The sequence below is a fragment of the Micromys minutus genome, assembly GCF_963924665.1.
Source record: "Micromys minutus genome assembly, chromosome: 24".
Classification (NCBI taxonomy): domain Eukaryota; kingdom Metazoa; phylum Chordata; class Mammalia; order Rodentia; family Muridae; genus Micromys; species Micromys minutus.
The window spans coordinates 2,742,382-2,761,587 of record NC_137959.1 but is presented as its reverse complement, the minus strand read 5'-3'; the positions used below and the strand labels follow the sequence as shown (position 1 = coordinate 2,761,587).

General features: G+C 44.5%; 1 protein-coding gene across 2 annotated transcripts in view; it reads right to left on the bottom strand.

Moving 5' to 3' along the window:
• The window catches only part of NR3C2 (nuclear receptor subfamily 3 group C member 2), a 317,849-nt gene that overhangs the window by 20,506 nt on the left and 278,137 nt on the right, over positions 1–19,206 (bottom strand). For both annotated transcript variants that reach the window (XM_080937373.1, XM_080937372.1), the window contains exons 7-8: positions 10,388–10,518; positions 4,492–4,649 (exon numbers count right to left, since the gene is read on the bottom strand). In XM_080937373.1, the coding sequence (XP_080793499.1) occupies positions 4,492–4,649; positions 10,388–10,518 (289 nt within the window). The remainder of the gene's footprint in view (positions 1–4,491; positions 4,650–10,387; positions 10,519–19,206) is intronic.

Here is a 19,206-nt window from a genome sequence, read left to right as displayed (position 1 = left end):
GGGTTCTGATTCATAAAAGCTGTTGACCAGGCAAGCAGCTGTCAGTATGTGTTTTTGGAGAATGTTCCCTTCACACACTTTGGCACAGTTCTGCCCACACATATGTGCACCATGTGGAAGAAATCCATGTGTTCTGGGAACAGTGGATATGTGTCTTGGGAGCTGTGGATATGTGTCCTGGGGGCCAGCACACCATGTGAGCATTGGAAGCACAATTTTCATGTATATGTAATTGATTCTTACTTGTTTGAGGATCAAGAACAAATGCCCTTCTTTCCACTAAGTGACCAGAACTAGGCTGGAAGGACAAAGCTGGTCTGTGGTGTAGCAATTAGTTCCTTTGAGAAAAACACCTTAATGTTGATTCAAGGATTTACTCAAATGAAAACACTGTGGATATTCTCAGGCCTAGTAAGTGTGAATGCTAGAAAGGCATCTCTAGAATCCCCATGCACTCCCCAGGGTTCCTCTAGAATCCCCATGCACTCCCCAGGGTTCCTCTAGAATCCCCATGCACTCCCCAGGGTTCCTCTAGAATCCCCATGCACTCCCCAGGGTTCCTCTAGAATCCCCATGCACTCCCCAGGGTCCCTCTAGAATCCCCATGCACTCCCCAGGGTTCCTCTAGAATCCCCATGCACTCCCCAGGGTTCCTCTAGAATCCCCATGCACTTCAAAGGGTTCCTCTAGAATCCCCATGCACTCCCCAGGGTTCCTCTAGAATCCCCATGCACTCCCCAGGGTTCCTCTAGAATCTCCATGCACTCCCCAGGGTTCCTCTAAAATCCCCATGCACTCCCCAGGGTTCCATCCTGAACTGGAAAATAAAGGGAGTGCTCTAGACCATTCTTTTCGACCACCTTAAAGAGCAAACAATTTTGATAAAATAAAATATTCCTGGATAAAAACAATTCCAGAATGTTTACCTTCCTTTCATCAAAGTAGAATAAGGGGAATTGAATTTACTGTTCTGTTTGCAGGAAACAGAAGTGTTCAGGGAAAACCAAACAAGAGCATAAAATCGTGTTTCTGTAACAGCAGATACAGGGAAGGACGGAGCTTTGGCCTTGGCTGAGCTGAGGATTTTCAGGTCCAGCACTAAAACGTGTGTGGGAAAACCAGCAGCAGCCTCTGAACTCCTCTGCTGGAGATGTCACCCAGTGGCATTCCTGTGGTAGGCTCCTGCTGCCAGGGAGAGGTGCAGAAGCTTTCAGAGGTGGGGCTGAGTGGGGTGTCTGTAGCTCCCTGGAGGTATGCGTGCATTCAAAGCTGATTGTGGGATCCGAGTCTCTTCTCTTTCTTTCCGTGGCTCCCTAATACCTGAGTGGTTTCTGCTTTGCTACACACCCCCAGCCATGACGTGTGCCATGGTGCTGGCCAAAGCAGCAAGCCAACCAGGCAAGAATGGGGGGGGGGGTCCCTGAAATGGTGACGCAAAATAACTGCCTTCCTTTTACAAGTTGATGATCTCAGACATCGGCTGTAGTAACAGAAGCTAGAGCTTAGCGATGTCTAAGCTGGGAAGATGGCGGGGGGTGTGCAAGAGCCTGGTGTGCAAATGTGAGGACCTGAGCCTGGATCCTGGAACCACAGAAAACTGGGTACATGGTGCAAGTTTGTAATCCCAGAGTTGTGGGGAGATGAGAGGCAGAGACAGCCATCTCTGATACATGGTGCAAGTTTGTAATACCAGAGTTGTGGGGAGATGAGAGGCAGAGACAGCCATCTCTGATACATGGTGCAAGTTTGTAATCCCAGAGTTGTGGGGAGATGAGAGGCAGAGACAGCCATCTCTGATACATGGTGCAAGTTTGTAATCCCAGAGTTCTGGGGAGATGAGAGGCAGAGACAGCCATCTCTGACAGCTCCACAGTCTACTCCCCTAGTATGCCATCTTAGAAAACAAGAGCTCCTGTCTCCAGCGAGGCAGCAGGTGAAGACCAAGCCGGAGGTTGTGCTCTAACTGCACACACTACACAGCAAGTGTATATTCACAAAAACTCCCAAAAGGCATTTTTACCCCAAGAAAATATAATGAAAAGACACAGACCAGAATAAAATTAAAAACCACATATCTAATAACAACAACAATAATAATGTGTATAGCTACTCTATTTTAAAGCCTTTAAAAACATAACTAATATGCAATAAAAATTTTAAAAATAGGGCAAAAAATTAAATGAATACCTCACCAAATGAATGGACAAAAAGATGTCTAACCCCATCAATCAGAATTGTGGCATATTCACTCAGTGGTGTACCATGCAGAAATCCCCCCCCAAAAGCAGAGCTTCCAAACACATAAACAGCATGGATGAGCCTTAACACAGTCATGTCTACTGAAGGAGGCTCACGAAAATGTCTCTATAGAACACACTTCTCAAGCTAAATGCCTGCCAACAAGTGAGCCATAGGGAGCAGCCAGCCAGGAAAGAGCAGTAGCATCACCTAAAGAGGCAGGAAAACACCCACAGCTGGGTATAAAAACACCTACAGCTGGGTATGAAAACACCTACAGCTGGGTATGAAAACACCTACAGCTGGGTATGGTACAGCTTGGTTGTTGGGCTAGTGCTCTGGACGTATGACTATTTCAAAACTTAAACTATGTATTTTAATTTGCTTAGCTTATTGTACATCAATGTACAAAATAATAATAGAACCCCAAGAAAATAATTTTTGTTGAATCATCCTGGACAGCACAGGTATTCCCCAGCTACAGTGGAGGACAGAGGAGAGATGTCAGATATCCCACTTTATCTCTCTCTTATTCTCTTAAAACAAGGTCTCTGAGGTTGGAGAGATGGCTCAGTGGTTAAGAGCACTGACTGCTCTACCAGAGGTCTTGAGTTCAAGTCTCACTAGGTGGTGATTCACAACTCTTCATAATGTCTGAAGACAGCTTCAGTGTACTTACATATAACAAATAAATCTTTTTTAAAAATAGTGTTTCTCATGAACCTAGATCTGGGCTGGCAACTAGTAAGCTCCAACAAGCTTTCTATCTATGAGTATATCCATGCCTGACTTTTAGGTGGGCAATAGGGATTTGAACTCAGTTCTTTAAGCTTGCTTAGACAGCACTCTTACTTATTGATCCATGTCTCCAAGTCTACATCCTAAATTTGATAGTACTCGTCGCCTTTGCACAATGAACAGAATTCATTGAAAATGAACTATAAGATTCCACTGTTATCTCTACTAAGGAGGGATTTCAAGGAGATCAGTGGGGAAGGTACATTTAACCTCTTGAAAGTAATAAGCCAAAATAACACTGAACATGGGAAAGTTGTTTTAAACCCCCGTGTTTTCTTCAGGGTGAGGCACAGGCCTTGCCAACCATCACCTTACATTTCTAAGATGTTTCCACATCTACTTATCTCTGAGCTCACCCGAAGAGAAGCTTGCCTTTTGTTATTGGAAAAGTTCAGAGAAAGCATCATCCCCATACAAAGCACGAGGAAGTGGCCTGTGCTCCTGAGCCATCAGCACAGAGGAAAGAACACTGCAGGGCCATACGCTGGCTTCTGCTTTCACAGGACTATTACTGCCACCTTGGTCCCCGAGTCTGTCAACGTTTTCCTTCCCAGAGTAGAGTAATCTATCACTTTAACCATACACGCCAAACCTGGACGATGAATTCTCCAAAGGAAAGTGTGGAAAAGTCCTCAAATATGAAGAACCTATTGAGCATAATTATAGAGAATTCTTTGAGCAAGAGCTGGAAGAAGCTGCTTGAGATGTGATACAAGGGACAGTTATCGGCTTGGTATTTTGTAGAAACTGCTAACCAACACTTCAGCTAAATCTTTGATTGATGAAACTAGAAACAAGCCCAGAATCTACTTCTGTATTTACCCAGAACAAGAGAGATGCCTCCTATGAAGAATAATGGATATAGGAGCCAGTGTTTGGCAACGACTGAGATGATCCAAGCTGGCTCTGGACCACTAATAATGTTTTTGAAAGATTGGGTTGTTAGATTAATAGTTGTGGAAGATGGACACTATTTATGCAATGTTAAAGCAAACATTTTTATGAACCAAACATTTCCTAAATTGCAAACAAAAATGTGAAACTCTATCTGACACCTGTAGCAAATCTGAGAGCCTTCCATGGTCCAGGGCACAGAGCCATACCCTTTCTGTGCACAGGCTCTCTCCCAAGGTTAGACAAAGAAGGGGCACCTCAGCTGGATTTTTAACTCTTGCAGTCTCCCTCCGGATGCTTCAATTCTTTCCACATGAAGCCAGCCAGTTGTCTGAATTTGTTGTGTCATGTCTTTTGTGTGGGTGTTTGTGTGTGTACTTGTGCAAGCACATGCATGTGTATGCATGTGGGAGTGTGTGTGTGCCTTGTGTATATGTGTGCTTGCATGTATGTGCACACTCCCATGTGCATGTGTGTATGGGTGATTATGCATGTGTGTGTGCACGTGAGTGCACATAGTGGCCAAACACTGACGTCGTGGAGATTAAGGGCTCTACTTACATCATGCATAGAGTCTAGAAGCTTGGTCAGTTGGTAGAACCTCTGCCAACTCTGTCCAGAACTGTTGGGACACTTGGTGACCATTTTCCTCAGTTCTTTGATGTAATTTGTCCTCATCTCCTCAAATGCAGCCTGGCTCTTGAGGCCATCCTTTGGAACTGTTAAGGAATAAAAACATAAATCCAAACACTGCTTTATCATCTTTGCAGTCCAACAGCTTCAAATATCTTAAACTCACATACTGATGATGAGGCTAGACTTCCTCTCAGTTCATTGTACCTATGAACACATGGAGTTTCATACATGACAAACATTCTCTCTCATGCACAAGAAGGGTAACCATCAGACACGGGTTGTTACTTCACATACATCAGCTCCTTCCATCCTGGTGTCAACAGTACCACACAGCTCTCTAGTCTTCTGCCTCTACAGTGAGGAAACTGGCTGTGAGCGGATTCAGTACAATGGAGCATAAAATACACGGCAGCTCCAACCCACTTCCAGTGTCTACCTTCTAGAAACCGTGCCCCACATGGTGTGTGCACCGTCCTCAGAGTGTCCTCTGAATCCTAGCTTACAAGTGCCTCAGAGGCCGGAAAACACCTTTGAGTACCACAGGACAATCCAAGCTGGCCTCAGCCTGGAAAGCCCATTTTTATGTTCAGGTTTAATTGCAGACCCCATGGGAACTGGCTATGTACCATGTGGACAACGTGGAATAGAAAATTTCTACGACTGCCCGGGATCCCCTGACTATGAAGACATCACAAAGAAGTGTGTCTTGGTTTGCCTGTATGCAGAGCCAACATCAGCACTGTCTGCGCTCCAGTGAGAGCTAATGTCCACTTTTAACTTTGGTGAGATAGAAAATGAAGGGTCATGTTTCTCCCTTTTTTGTTTTGTTCTGTTTTGTTTTTAAGTGGGTGGATTTTACATTGAAATAAAAAGTTCACTTACAAAGACTATTGTGGGAGCTCAGCTTGTAGCTCAGTGGCTTGTCTAATGTACAAAGCCCTGGGTTCCCTGGCCACCTGCACCCAGTTCTAATATAAAAACTTATATTAGAAGAATGTATGTTCTTACTGCTTTATTAAAACTCCCATTAGTAATTTTTTTGTAAATGGCATAAATGTCTTGGATCATTAGCACTTCTGAGTAATTACAAGAGAGCTCCAAATGTAACCATACAGCCCTGGGAAGCCAGGTATGCCACTGTCTCCAAATTAATCTTTTCACAACTAAAGATGTGAATGAAATACTGACAAATCAGCCTCCATTGGGATGCTAGTTATCTCTATGAGTTAAATTATTGAGGCTTTTGATTTATTACATCTGTTTTTGTAGGAAAGCAAATCTCTAAGAGTCACCACACACGTTCTGAGGCTTACCAAATTACAGTGTGACTTTAAATATCTGACTTTAATATTGAGTTAAATGCCACCCATTATATAAGAAACTTTTTCTCTAAGACTTGTTTGTTTTATGTGTCCAAATGTTACTCCCTGCACATATGTGTGTATACCATATTCGTGCCTGGTGCCACAGAGGTCAAAAGAAGCCAAGAGATCCTAAGAATCAGAGTTTCCAATGGTTGTGAACCACTACATAGATGCTGGGAACCAAACCCTAGTCCTCTGCAAGAACACTTGCTCTTAACTGCTGAGCCACTTTTCCAGCCCTTAAGAAATAGTTTCTTCTTAGAAGTTTTAAAAGCTAAAGAAAGAGGGCACTAATTGGTAAGTTACCAAGGCCACTAAATCCTCTAATTACTGCATTTTACCTTGAGACTTTCCGAGGAAGCTGAAGCCAAAATCAAGCCATGCTGCCCGGCCACAGACCAACAGGCTTTTAAAGTACCAAAGCCATTCAGAGGAAGTCTGTTTCCATGACGATTTACATGATGTACTATGTATACATGAAAAATCTCATCTATCCCTCAGTATGGTGATACTATTTGCTTATATCAACTAGATTAACCATATTTCTGGTAGTTGCATTGTCAAAGGATGAAGGTCATATCATCTGATGTCCAAATATTAACACTTACATTCTCTTGCCATAAATATATATACTGAGGTATATCATAATATTAACACTTACATGCTCTTGCTGTAAATAAATATACTGAGGTATAGCATCTCAATCTCTCAGCCAACCATTTTTTTTTAGAAGTTGAAACAAATCAGCAACTAAAGGGAACTTAAGCAGATCCTCGAATTTTGGATGTCTGCCCAGAATTTCTGAATTTACTTATTAAGTACAGCAGGCCTGTTGGAACAATTCCAGAACCTACATGCTAGAGAGGAGCAGGGAACTGTAAGGTTGAAGTCAGTCTACTTTCCTCTCCAAGCAAAAGCTGTGGGATCCTTGTGCCAGGCCTTGTGAGTCCTTGGAGAGGCTGGTCATCCATTAGCAGTGGAACATGCCTAAGGGCTGGCCTCATGGAGTCCATGAAGACAAGCGAGCAAGCCCCCCCAAAGCCTGCAAGCGTCTGATGTCCCATACTCCTTAGGCACTCCTGCCGTTTAGTTTTGCTTTTTCAGAATTGAAAGTACTAAGGTGGAAGCGTCTCCATTAATTGGGGTAGTTTAAAGTGACACCAGAGGCTGTTAGAGGCTGAAGGAGTAAATGGCTATAAACAGAATAAGGCACGAGCTAAGTCCAAGTAGTCAAATTTGCAGAGTTCGAGATGGGCATTAGCAGAAGCATTTCCCTGAAAGTCTATCTTCCATCTAATGGTTTGAAACATTTCTTCCAAACAAGAATAGCATGTAGCGTAGTTTCACAGTGGAATAAAGTCACGTGTACTAACCTGAGGAATAATGCTTTACAGAGCGACGCTCTGGGACGAACAAATTAGGACTGAGAGGAGGGGCCGGCTGCTTCCCACTCACCCTGTGCAAGGGATGGGCTGGGTGCAATTCCTGAGGAATGGCTGGCCTGTGGTAACCTAGGGAGCCTGCACCCTGCTCTGGTCATCAGATTCACTGAAAATAACGCAAGAGGCTAAGGGCACCTTCCAAAACAAACACAGCTGTAGAGGGGCCCTCCTGCCAGGGTTGCCCCATGTTTGGGAACCCACAATCCTGCTCCATCCCTAGGGACTCCTGCTGCCAGCAGCAGCCAGTGGGTGGGTCTTCCAGCATTGCCTTTGAAGAGGCTAAAGCCCTGAGTCCCAGGCATCTGCTAATGCCTAGGACACACGCAGGACGCTGGCAAATACCAGGGCTCTCCGTTGGTCTGCTTTCAGATGGGTCTCTCAACTCAAAGGGGGGTGCCCCAAGTGTTAGATTAGACCATGTATGGAAGACACCCTAAACTGAGGCTCTGCATCCACATCACCCACAGACTCTCTGCTCTGCTCTCCTGGTTCAGGCTTCTCAGAACCAGCTGGAGCCTTACTACTGCCTGTCTGCTCTATCCTGAGCAACCCAGTTCTAGCTCCTTCCTTAGGAAGATGCTTCCTCAGCCACCGTCTTTCAGAAACACACGTAAGGCTGGGCATGGACCACACACCTTCCTCTTCATCCTCACCTCATGGCCCCTTGATGTTTCTGGATACCCAGCGCCTCTCTTAGTTACCTCAGAGGCTGCCACACTCACTTCAGCATTTGCTTCCCTATAACTGTCCCCTGTCACCATCTTTCTACCCTGTCTCCCTGGTGAGCTTCTTCAAATTCTTTCTTCCCTATTTGAAAATTCTTGCATGATTGTTTGGGAAGCAAGCCCCTAACTCTTTTGCCAAGGCACTTTTGTCAGTCAGAGGGGGTGGCCTTCTTTCAGTCCCTCACTCTGTTTTCTGCATTTTCTTCCTCAAACGTCATCACAGAGAACCCAGAAAAGCTTCCCACGCACCCGGTGGTCAAGCCCATATCTCTTTTCTCGGTTTCTGAACCTTCTCTGTCCAAGCCACAGCACTAGTCATATCCGCCGTGGGACCTCCTGGCCACATTTTGTCCCTGGCCTCTCTGGCCCTCTGTCACTGTCCCTTCTGCCATGGCAAGGCCTTTAGCAAGAGTCCATTGACTCTGTTCTTCATCCTCTGCAGGCCTGTGTTTACACACATTCCCAGGCTAGCTCTTTTGGAGCTCCTTGAAAACTCTAGGAGGTGGGCTAGAGGAAGTGAGTTAGTGGGGGTTGGTCCCCTTCCTGTTCCTCCTTCTGTGCTCTGTCTGCTACAAAGAAGCTCCCCTGCCACATGTTGCTGGGACCCTGAGCACATGGGGCCAACAACCATGGACTGGGATGTTTGACACAGTGAGCCAAAGTCAACGTTTCCTCCAGTTGTGGCCGTCAGATACTTGGTCAGATGGTTTGCTGTAAGACTGTGGAGTCTGGGCTGGCTGTCTAAACAGGACCTGAAGCAGCAAAGTATCAAGAGACAACATGCCGTCACAGAAGGGGAGAAATCTCAGAGCCCCGTACCTAGACGAGGAACTACGGGAGGCCAATGACCGTGGAGAGAGGGACAGCAGTGAAAAGAAAGTTAATGTAAAATGTGGATGAAGAATATGTCTATGATTTGCAAATGTTGGTTTATGTTCAATTTTAGACTTTTAAAATAACTTGTAAAAATTCATACTATATCTCAATCACAGCCCTCCTCCCTCCTTTTCTAACCCCCTGTTGGGTACCACATCACCCTGGGACATCTAATCCAAGGAGGACTAAGCACCTCCTCAGTTTTAGTCTTAATGTCCTATTGTTTGGTTCTAATGAAAGTCAGGTATTATAAAAAATTTCTACTTGCCATTTGAGTCTCAACTAGGAGTAATAATAAATATTTATGTTTCAAATCTGACTATTGATTTTCAGTCTCAAAGTTTCCTTATCTTTCTGCCACCTTCAATAGGACACTGATTGGTATAAAAAATTAACCAATCAAAAAGTAGAATTCGTTGTATACTCCACCAAGTCCTCTCGAAGCTGCTCCCTCCCTATAGCGTTCTGGCACGAGGCAGCTCCTGCCCTGGTCACTGTCCTCGTCTCCACCCCGCCTTCATCATGTCTGCTTTACTTGGTCCACTTGCCTCGTCTGTCTGGGTGGTGACCGAGACCAGCTCTGCCAAGGGCTCTGCTCATCATGTGACTGTCGCCACATCTCCAGGGTCTGCCACCGGCCTGCCGCTCCTCCAACTTTTCCTTCAACTCAGTTGCCTGCTGCTAAGTTCTCAGAGCTGCAAACATAGCACTGACCCTGCCATCCTCTGATCAGAAGAGTTTGGTGCTGTAGTTTGATACATTTATATTTTTCCCTCTGGGCATTGAATAATCTGTTCCAATCAACGTTTTCCCTTTATTTTCCCCCATTTCCAGTGCAACTGGATCAGACGCATCTTGGAAAATTACTGAATCATGCATAAAATATTTAAAATTACCATTAATAATTTAACATCTTACTTAAGGCCTCATCTCCACCCTTTGTAGGTTCACTTGCACTGAAAACAGGAATGGCGTAAGGAATCAGTGTGCCCCTTGGACCCAGCCAGGCTATATGCTGTCCCTTCATCTATAGAACGGAAGTGTCTCTGAGCCATCAGCGTACCTTCTCACCTCTAATCTTAGTAAATCACCTTGTCTCTCAATGTATTCAAGTTATCTTTGAACTTGTCTTACAGGATAAGCTCCCTATGGGCTAAGACATGTGGTGGGACCACCTATGCACAACCAAGACACTCAACAAATGCTTAGTGGTGGGGGAGGGTAGGCACGACGGGCCGCACTGTTCAAACCATCCAACTTTATCATGGGCAAGGCCAAAAACCCTTCTTCCATCTCTCCCACATTTCTTTTCAGGGGGTGGGCACCAACTACCTGAACATTATTAATGGCCACCCTCGTGCAGGGAAGATGATCTGACAGTGTAGAAAGAGTGCCAGGGCGGACATCCATGTACCTGTGCTTAGCAGCAGCAAAACCTTCATTATGGAGTACTCCTCAAAGGTCAGCTGCAGCCGCACGAACTGAAGGCTGATCTGGCGCATCCCCTGGCACAGTTCATACATGGCAGACTGGTGCATCTTCTCCCTGCAAAGGAAAAGCAGCCACACATCTGAGAACATGGGTCACCACCATGTCCAGGCTGGCAGCCCAGGCAGTGTAACAAGAACCCCGAGCCAGTTCCTCTGTGGCTTCGGAATTATTCATTTTAAGGACGAGTAAGTGTAAGTTAATGGTTTCTAAAGCCCTACGGGCTCCCGGTGAGAACACAGGAGAGATGCTGAGAAGTCAGGGCACCATGATTTCCTTCCACACAGAGGGTACTGCTAGTGGGTGTTGGAGCTGTGCTGAAGTCACCCACAAAGCAGAGCAGCTGCGGTGACAGGAAGCCCAAGCCTCTGTGATTGACTAGAACGGACTGTGTCAGCTGCAGCCAACAGAAGGCGCTCGTGGTCAGGCTCCACACGGCCTCCGTGGAGGTCATGGGACAGGCTGGTACTGACTTCACCGACACACTTGACACAGGAATTACAGGCGAACTAGAAAGGTAAGAACAAGAGTAGACTCGGCTCCGATGAAGACGGACAGCAATGTCACCGTGTATAGAAATGTTTCCATCCACAGTAAACTCGTCCCTTCATCCCACCAACGTTCCCGTAGAAATTCAGATCTGCAGTGAAGCGGTCTTTCTTTTATCTTCCCTTAAACAGATGCTCTTCAGGGAAAACCAAAGTGCCTGTTGGGAGACTTTGCAGATGGAGCAAGAGATGAGCTGTGAAACGGGAAAAGACTTGCCAAGTCAAAGGGACAGGAGGACCCCGAGGCTGGCGCATTTCTCCAGGTGTATCACGACAGGCGAGCTCCTGCCTTGAAGCCCCTCCCAGCACGTACCCCGAGCTCTCCTCAGGGGCCACGCCTCTTCTAAGAGGTGAAGAACCCATAGGGAAGTGGAGCAAACTGTGCTGGATAGTAATAGTATCTTCCTTCTCTTGTCATAAACTAGAAGCTATGTTAAGACAGTGTTTGCACACAAGTGCACACGTACACATGTATGCACACAGTAACAGTAAAAGCTTGTAGATCTACTACCAAGAATTAAGCATGTAACAAATGCTCACACTTTTGTAATTCTTGCTTTAGGTTTGTAAACAGTTTCATCATGACTCAGGTGAGGTCCAGTCTCTTCCTGCTGAGTCTGACCTGGCTCTTCCTCATCTAAGATAGAAACAAGAAGCTTGATGGGTTAGTATTTGTTCTCAGATGTATGTACTAAGAGTGTGTAAAACAACACACTCCTTTATTGTCACGCTGAGATTTGAAAGTAGAGATGACATCCTTCAGTAACGAATTTCCACTCAACACTGAAGTATGAACATGTCTATTTTAATCCTGGAAACTCTAAGTGAGGTCACTCTAGCTGCTCTGTGAATAACATCACACCTTATAACTATTTCATAAAAAAACTGTGTGCATGTGTGAGAGTATGTGTATGTGTGTACCCCCCTCTGTGTATGTGTGCGTGTGTGTGCGTGCACGCACACATGTAGCCGGAAGGTGTCAAAGCTCTTAGAGGCAAGCTATACGTAGGTGTGATGTAGGTGCTGGGGGACTAAACTTAGGTGTTCTACGGGAGCAGTACAGGTTCTTAACCACTGAGCTCTCCCTCCAGCCCCTATTATAATGTACAAAACCAAGGTCTAATGGCATGAGGGCACGTGGATCTTAGTTTTTTATTGTTGTTATAAATGACAACCAGAAAGCATGTGTGTTCCTATAAGGCAGAGCTTGGTACAGAATTGCTCATTTAGTCATTAGCTTGCCTTCCTACCAGTGGGACACAGGACAGCCCTTCCATTCCACACCTCCCAATTATCAGGTCCCAAATATTTTGCCATCTGATGAGCACATATTCAAGGGTTACTCACAGCTGCTTTTATTTCCCTTCTGGTATCACCAGTAGCTCAACACAGTTTTTCAAATGTTTACTTCTTTGGTGATTTCTCTCTTTGTGTTTTTCCTATGCTATTTAATTCATAATTCATTAAGTCATACCTTAAAAATAATAGCAAATAACATTATTAGTTAGGTTCACGGAGCTCAGACTGCCCTCAAACTTGTTATGATGCTGAGGACAAGCTTGAAGTTTAATCCTCCTGCCTCTACCCAGAAGGGTTGCAGCGGTAGGATTACGGGCACTCGCCACCACACCTAGTTTTTATAAGCTTGGGATCAAACCTAGGCAAGCATTCTGCCAGCTAAGCTGCATTCACAACAGCATGGCCCTCCCGGGTTCAAACAATCCTCCTGCTTCAACCTCCCGGTAAGCAGAGTAGCAGGCATCTGCCGAGCTTCCTCACTCCTTTATTCCTGGTAGTTTCTTCTTTGGCTTCTTTGCGTTCTTTTCTTCCTGTCCTCTCCCCTCATCTCTTTTTCCTCCCTCTCTCATTAGGACTTGCTTGCCGTCCTCTCTCCAGCGTTGCTTTATTCCTTAGTTTTAACATTCACCACATGTATCTAATCAGCAAAGAGCCAAATTTAAAAAACCGAGACTCTCCAAGTTTTGCATGATCCAACCCCAAGTATTTGCCACATGTGTAGCTCGGTTTAACCTGTTTACGTTTATTGTGAGGACAGAAGGCTTGGACTTTCCCACCACCACACTGACCCCTTCCCCTCTTGTTCTCTCTCTGCTCTTTCTGCTTTCCTTCCTTTAACTGGATCCACCTTTTCCTCTCTGAGTGTCTCTCTACTGGGTTTAGAAAATGCACATTCTTTCTTTCACACTTCTAATGCCTATTTTTGAATAAAGAGTTAATTGGAGGATTTCCCCCAGAAACAGGAAACTGTTGACACTACATCATCTCTACTGCTTCCAGTTCTCCATGCCAACAGGCTTGGCTCCATCATGCTGTCGAGTCACAGTCAAAACTATTTTGCTCCTCTTAGACTCCCAGAGTGTTTATCAATATCACCGTGCCCTCTTCTGCAGCACCAGGGCTGGATCCCAGTCCGTACCCCTCCAGGCAAGCTCTTTGCCACGTGGCTCCAGGCCAACCAACCAGTATGTCTGGGTGTAGCAGGGTCTTTGCACATCAGCACATCCTGTCCACCACGCCTCACTTCTGTGCTCCATTTTGAACTTATTAAAGAACATGTTTAGTGATTCTTCTAGCTGAAGTCCTTCATCTCAACGTGTCTCAACGTCTCAAAACCTGACTACCTGGATCCTTTCCAAGGCTCCAGATTTCTACCTTGACAAGTAATTTCTCCCAGAACGCCTGGACCTTCTTCCTGGCTTTGGGAAGAGCTTCATATAGTTTTGAATTTTCTTTGGTACCATTATGTTTTTTCTTATCCGTGCCTACACCTTCACTCTGCTGTGTCTAGGGACCGACTGGCTTTTGTTTCTTCTCTTAGAGGTACAGTGCTGTGTCGGACATGTAGGCATTTGTTTAATTCTGCTGTGGCCTTTGCCTCCCACCAACTACACCCGTGTACCCCAAATCACGGTTAAACTCATGCCCTCTTTTTCATTCTTTAGTTAATCTTATAATTAAGTTGATAATAGTTTCTTTAAACTTCTTGTTACTTATACTAAGTTCCTTTCATGCTGCTGTGTTTAGGTCTTGCATTCTTGCTGCTCACGCTGCAAAGTCCATGTTATGTTGCTTGTGCCTGGGGATTGAGTGTGTCAGTGGTGGTTTCTGCCATGTCAAGGAGTGAAGATGTCCCCTATTTAGTTCTTTCAGAGCCACCTGCAACTTTCCAGAAGGCATTGCTTCTCTTACGGTTATGATACCACCAGACATCGCACGTGCTTTCTTTTCCTAGCTTCTTTCAGACCTTTAGGCTCATTTTTAGGATGCTAGGAGGGCATTTAGCACACACTCCAGCGTTCTGACTTCCCTGTGAGCCTAGATGGCACTGGCTGGTAGAAGGGGCTTCATGGGACATCTTGGCAGTGAGATGTACCATGTCTCGGTCTTCTGGGCCAGTTTTATTGCTAATTCCTCAGCTTTGGTGCTTTTGCTCATTTCTTTCTGCTTCCTTGCCATGTCCCTAGGCTAGTCAAAGAGTAGCTGGGTTTTATTGTTCTTGGTAGCAGAGCTCTGGATTTATACACAGGGCTCTATCCCAGGCTCCCACCCAGCTAGAATCACAGCCCTTTCCCCGTTTGTGTTCTAATGTGCACCCCTATAGCAGATGTCTGAACCCCCTCATCTGTTGGCTAGTTGGAACTTTAGCTCAATGTTAAACAGACCTGCCCCCCTTGTCCTAATCGCTCTGTGGCCAGATAACCCCAGCTGGGCTCCTCAGGTTCCATTTACCTTGCTTTTGGAAACTTGGGCTCTCATTGGCCTCAGCTCAGTGGCCAGCCACTCTCATGGATCATCCTCCCTACCCACGCCCTGGCTGCTATGTGTGCACCACCACACTCAGCTTTTTCATGTGCACTCTGGAGATTGAACACAGGGCCACGTGCTCACTAGAAAAGCTCTCCAGCCCCGCTCACCTCTCATTTTGAGAGTACCTATGTATTTTTTTTTTTTTGTTAAGTTTTTGTGCAAAAATTTCTTCTATGTGTTTATGAGGGAGTAATGGCTCAGTTCAGGTCCAGCATTCTGTTTATTATGGGATTCTTAAACAGGGCCCATGTACAACAAAGCGTTTTAAAAGTCAAAAATAAAGTGAAAGACAAGTGTTAAGTATCAACTTTTATGCAATGAATATTTCATAATACAAGAAGAACAAAAAGGGAAAAGGAATAAGAAGTAAGTAAGGCAAGGTATTGAAGGTGTGACATCTGCATGTGACAGTGACAGGAAGCCGATGGGCCCTGGCAACTTACGGATAGTGCGATTATTAAGTGGCTCCCAAATTAAATATGACATTTGAGAAGATTTCAAAGTGTGAAGAAGGGGGTATTCAGGAGACTAATAAGTGTGCTCATGGTGTTTGATACAAATATAAATTTGATATTGACTTCTGAAAGTGTCCTTATATGTAGTATGGGGTGTGTGTGTGTGTGTGTGTGACTTCATGTTGCTATGGAGGCTAGAGGACAACTTAGCATTATATCCTGAAGAGGAAGGTGCCATCTACCTTGAGTTTTTGAGACAAGGTCTCTCATTAGCTGGCTTCCAGAGCAGGCTAGGTCTGGCTGACTAATCCCAGGAGACCTGTCTCTACCTCTCTAGCATGTGGATGATAAACAACCACTGCATCTGGCTAGTTAATGAAAGTCCTGGGAATCAAACTTGGTTTCTGGTGCTTGTGGGACAAGCTCTTTACCGCCTTAGTAAAGTAACTCCCCCGGCCACTCAGACACTTTTGCTTCCCTGCCCTTCCTTCCCACAGGGGAGCAAGCACTTTTGGCTTTGCATGGAGCTGCGGCACAGCTACAGAGGGTGAAGTGCTGTGACTCCTGCGACCCAAATAACTCGAATCATTCCAATCTTCTATAGACATAGGAAAGAACTATGCAGAAGTTCCCAATGCATAAAGTACTGTGTGAAGGTTAGTTCTTTAAGCACACAATTGCAATAGAGAAAATATGTCTAGAGAAGTCAGTGTTCATTTTGGTTGAAGCAAGCCAAGAAAGCATCAAATTCTTGAAATGAATTTTCAAGGAAAAAAACCATTTTATTATTATCACTTCTATAAATAGGCTGGTACACCAAGGAAGGAGGAGAGACAGGGCAGATGTTCACAAGGTAGAAGTGACTTGCTTAGTGCTGAACATGAGAAGTAAACACCTTCATGTCAAAGTGTTTCTGTTACTAAGATGTGTCAGCACAATACACACACAGAGAGCCAAGGTTAGAGAGACACAACTCTGCCTGAAAGTTCCTGAGCAGGTTCCTGCGTGACCACACACCTAAAGAAAGCAGTTTTGTCACATGGGTCTGAACTGAGCCCATTATCTCTTTGTTGAAGAACCTTGTAGCCCATATGGCTGTGTTCATGCATGCAAGTTGAGTTACTTCTTGCTAATTCTCATTAAATCTTGTAAAGAATTATTAGCATGTTTCTGAGGAATATTGGTTGTGAGGAAGCTACAATGCAAACCCTGATGTTTTATTTTCTCATGCACCTTGGTCTGAGTGATTATTTTTTAAGTCTCTCCAGTCATCCAATGCGCAGAGAGATCTCCAGCGTGTCATAGGTTTTGTAATCAACAATTCCACTGTTTATCCCTTGTTCTACATTACCTACTAGAACTTTCGTGCTTTCAAATCCCTTTCTAAAAGAGGAAGAAGATGCACCCAATATAGCTTAAAATTCATGAAAGTAGGCTGGCCACCTTACAGACATGCCTAACTTCATCATGTTATTTTACACAATTAGATTTCATGTACAGAAAGGCACTTTCAAAGAAGTGGAAGCAAGGACAGTATTTTGGCATGATGCTGGTACTTAAAACTTTTGCCTTCATAGAAAGATTCTACAATACGATTTTATTCATTTAATGATTGCATCTTGTTTCAAACAGAAAAATCAGGTATTATCAAGTGAGGGCATACTCAACTACTTTAGGGAAGAAAAAGGAACTCTGTATCCTGCCTTTAAAATCCAAAAATAAATGCACAGCTCCAAGTCAGCCTTGAACAGTGGACTGGAATAGGGGAGGCAGGAGTTTATGAGGGCATAATAATGAGCGGCAGCCATTATTTTCTCCTGAGTACCAGCATCTTCTTCCACACATCTCCGTTGCGAAATTAAACAAACCGTAATTTGTGCAGACACAACTCTTAACATGGGTGCAAAGACACAGATCCAATTCTAAGAATCTTGGATTGAGACTTTTTAAAAAAAGATTCATTTTTACTTTTTATGTGTATGTATGTATTTGCACATACAAGTATGTGCCTGGTGAAATCCATTGTGAAATTCTCAAACAATAAATCAATGAGGTGTACTTGCTATTTCATATCAATAGCACTGTGCCATTTTACATTATGGGGACAATCAGTTGAACAGTAGGCTCAATGGAACGTCCCTGCTTTGGTATTCAGATACAGTCTTACCCAACTAAGATAAAAAACTTTAAAACCCCATAATAATTCAACTGTCTAGATGGCCATCTGGCAACTGCTAGTGGGAAATGACGATTTTAGAGTCACAGTTTTGTTCTACTGTGAGCGAAGTACATATCTGCTTAACCAAACTACAGGCCACTCCCAGCGCCAGGTGCCTAAGAAACACAGGAGCTCCTGAAAGCTTACAGAGGCTGCCTGGCACTGACCTTCTAGAGCAAGACCACAGCTAGGTCCTTCCAGTGTATGTGTGTGTGTTCATGCATGTGTGTGTGATATGCACACCTTAGTGTATGCTCATGCATGTGCGTATGATATGTATGTATGTGTGTGATATACATGTGCTCATGTATATGTGTTATGCTTGTGTTTGTGTATGCTCATGTATGTGTGTGATATACATGTGCTCATGTATGTGTGTGATATGCATGTGTTTATGCATGTGTGTTATGCTTGTGTTTGTGTATGCTCATGTATGTGTATGATATACACGTGGTCATGTATGTGTGTGATATGCATGTGTTTATGCATGCATATGTGATATGCATGTACCCATACATGTGTTTGTATGATATGCATATGCTCATCCATGTGTGTATAATATGCATGTGCTCATGTATGTGTGTGTGGGCATTTCCCCATCTGCCTACCCAGATTCTCAATTGCATTGATGTTACAGGCTCATCAGGGTTCACCTCTGAGGTGGACAATTTTAGGTGTACACATAACATTTACCCTTTAATAGTTTCCTGGGTACTATCCCTAACATTCAGGCAGCTCACTAGAAAGTTAGGAAATCATAAAGACAGAAAACAGAAAGGAATAAAACTCTGTCCCAGAAACAGCCTTTATGCAAGAGCTTTGTTTCTTTGCCACCCAGCTGGGGACAACTTCCTCTGTGTTGGGGATGATGGTAATGATGGTGCTGGTGATGATGATGGTGCCGGTGATGATGATGATCATTACAGATAATTATGATACACTGATCTTGTACTTGGGCCTGGAAAAACATTTTTTGTTTCTGAGACATGGTCATCTATGTAGCTGGAACTGGCCTGGAACTCATGAGATAGACCAGGTAGGCCTGCAACTCACAGAGCTGTGCCTACTCTGCCTCTCAGGAGATTGAAGGCTCTACTCAGAGTCTGCAATAACTGATAGTGTGTCAACTAAAGACAGTCGTACACCCACGCACACAGCGGCAATATTCGTGTTAGCCAAAAGGCGGTGGGAAGCCAAGTGTCCATCAACAAATGAACAGATGCACAAAATATGGTATGCATTAACAGAGTACTATTCAGCTTTGAAAAGGAAATTTCTTCACATTGGCTCAGAGGAATGGACTTTAGGATGTTTATCGTCATCACTGATGGGTGTGCGGGCATGTGGGTATATGCAGGTGAATCCAGGTGCCTGTGGAAGCCAGAGGAAGTGAAGTTACAGATGATTGTGAGCTGACGGTTTAGGTGGGTCCAGCCCACCATGAATGGATCTTTCCGGTATACACAAACACTGTGTGGTTTTGCCTATGTGTGTTTCTCTGAGACGTCAAGTTCACGGGAAGTAGAGCAGAGACTCGGTGATTATAAGAGACAGAGCTTCAGCTTCATGAGATGTGAAGACTCCCTTGGTTAGCTGCACAACTGCGCAACTGGGCTTTGTCCCTCTGAGATGCACGTGAAGGGTCACAATGGCAGGTCTCATGTATTTTCATCCCTACCAGTTTTGGGGGGAAAAG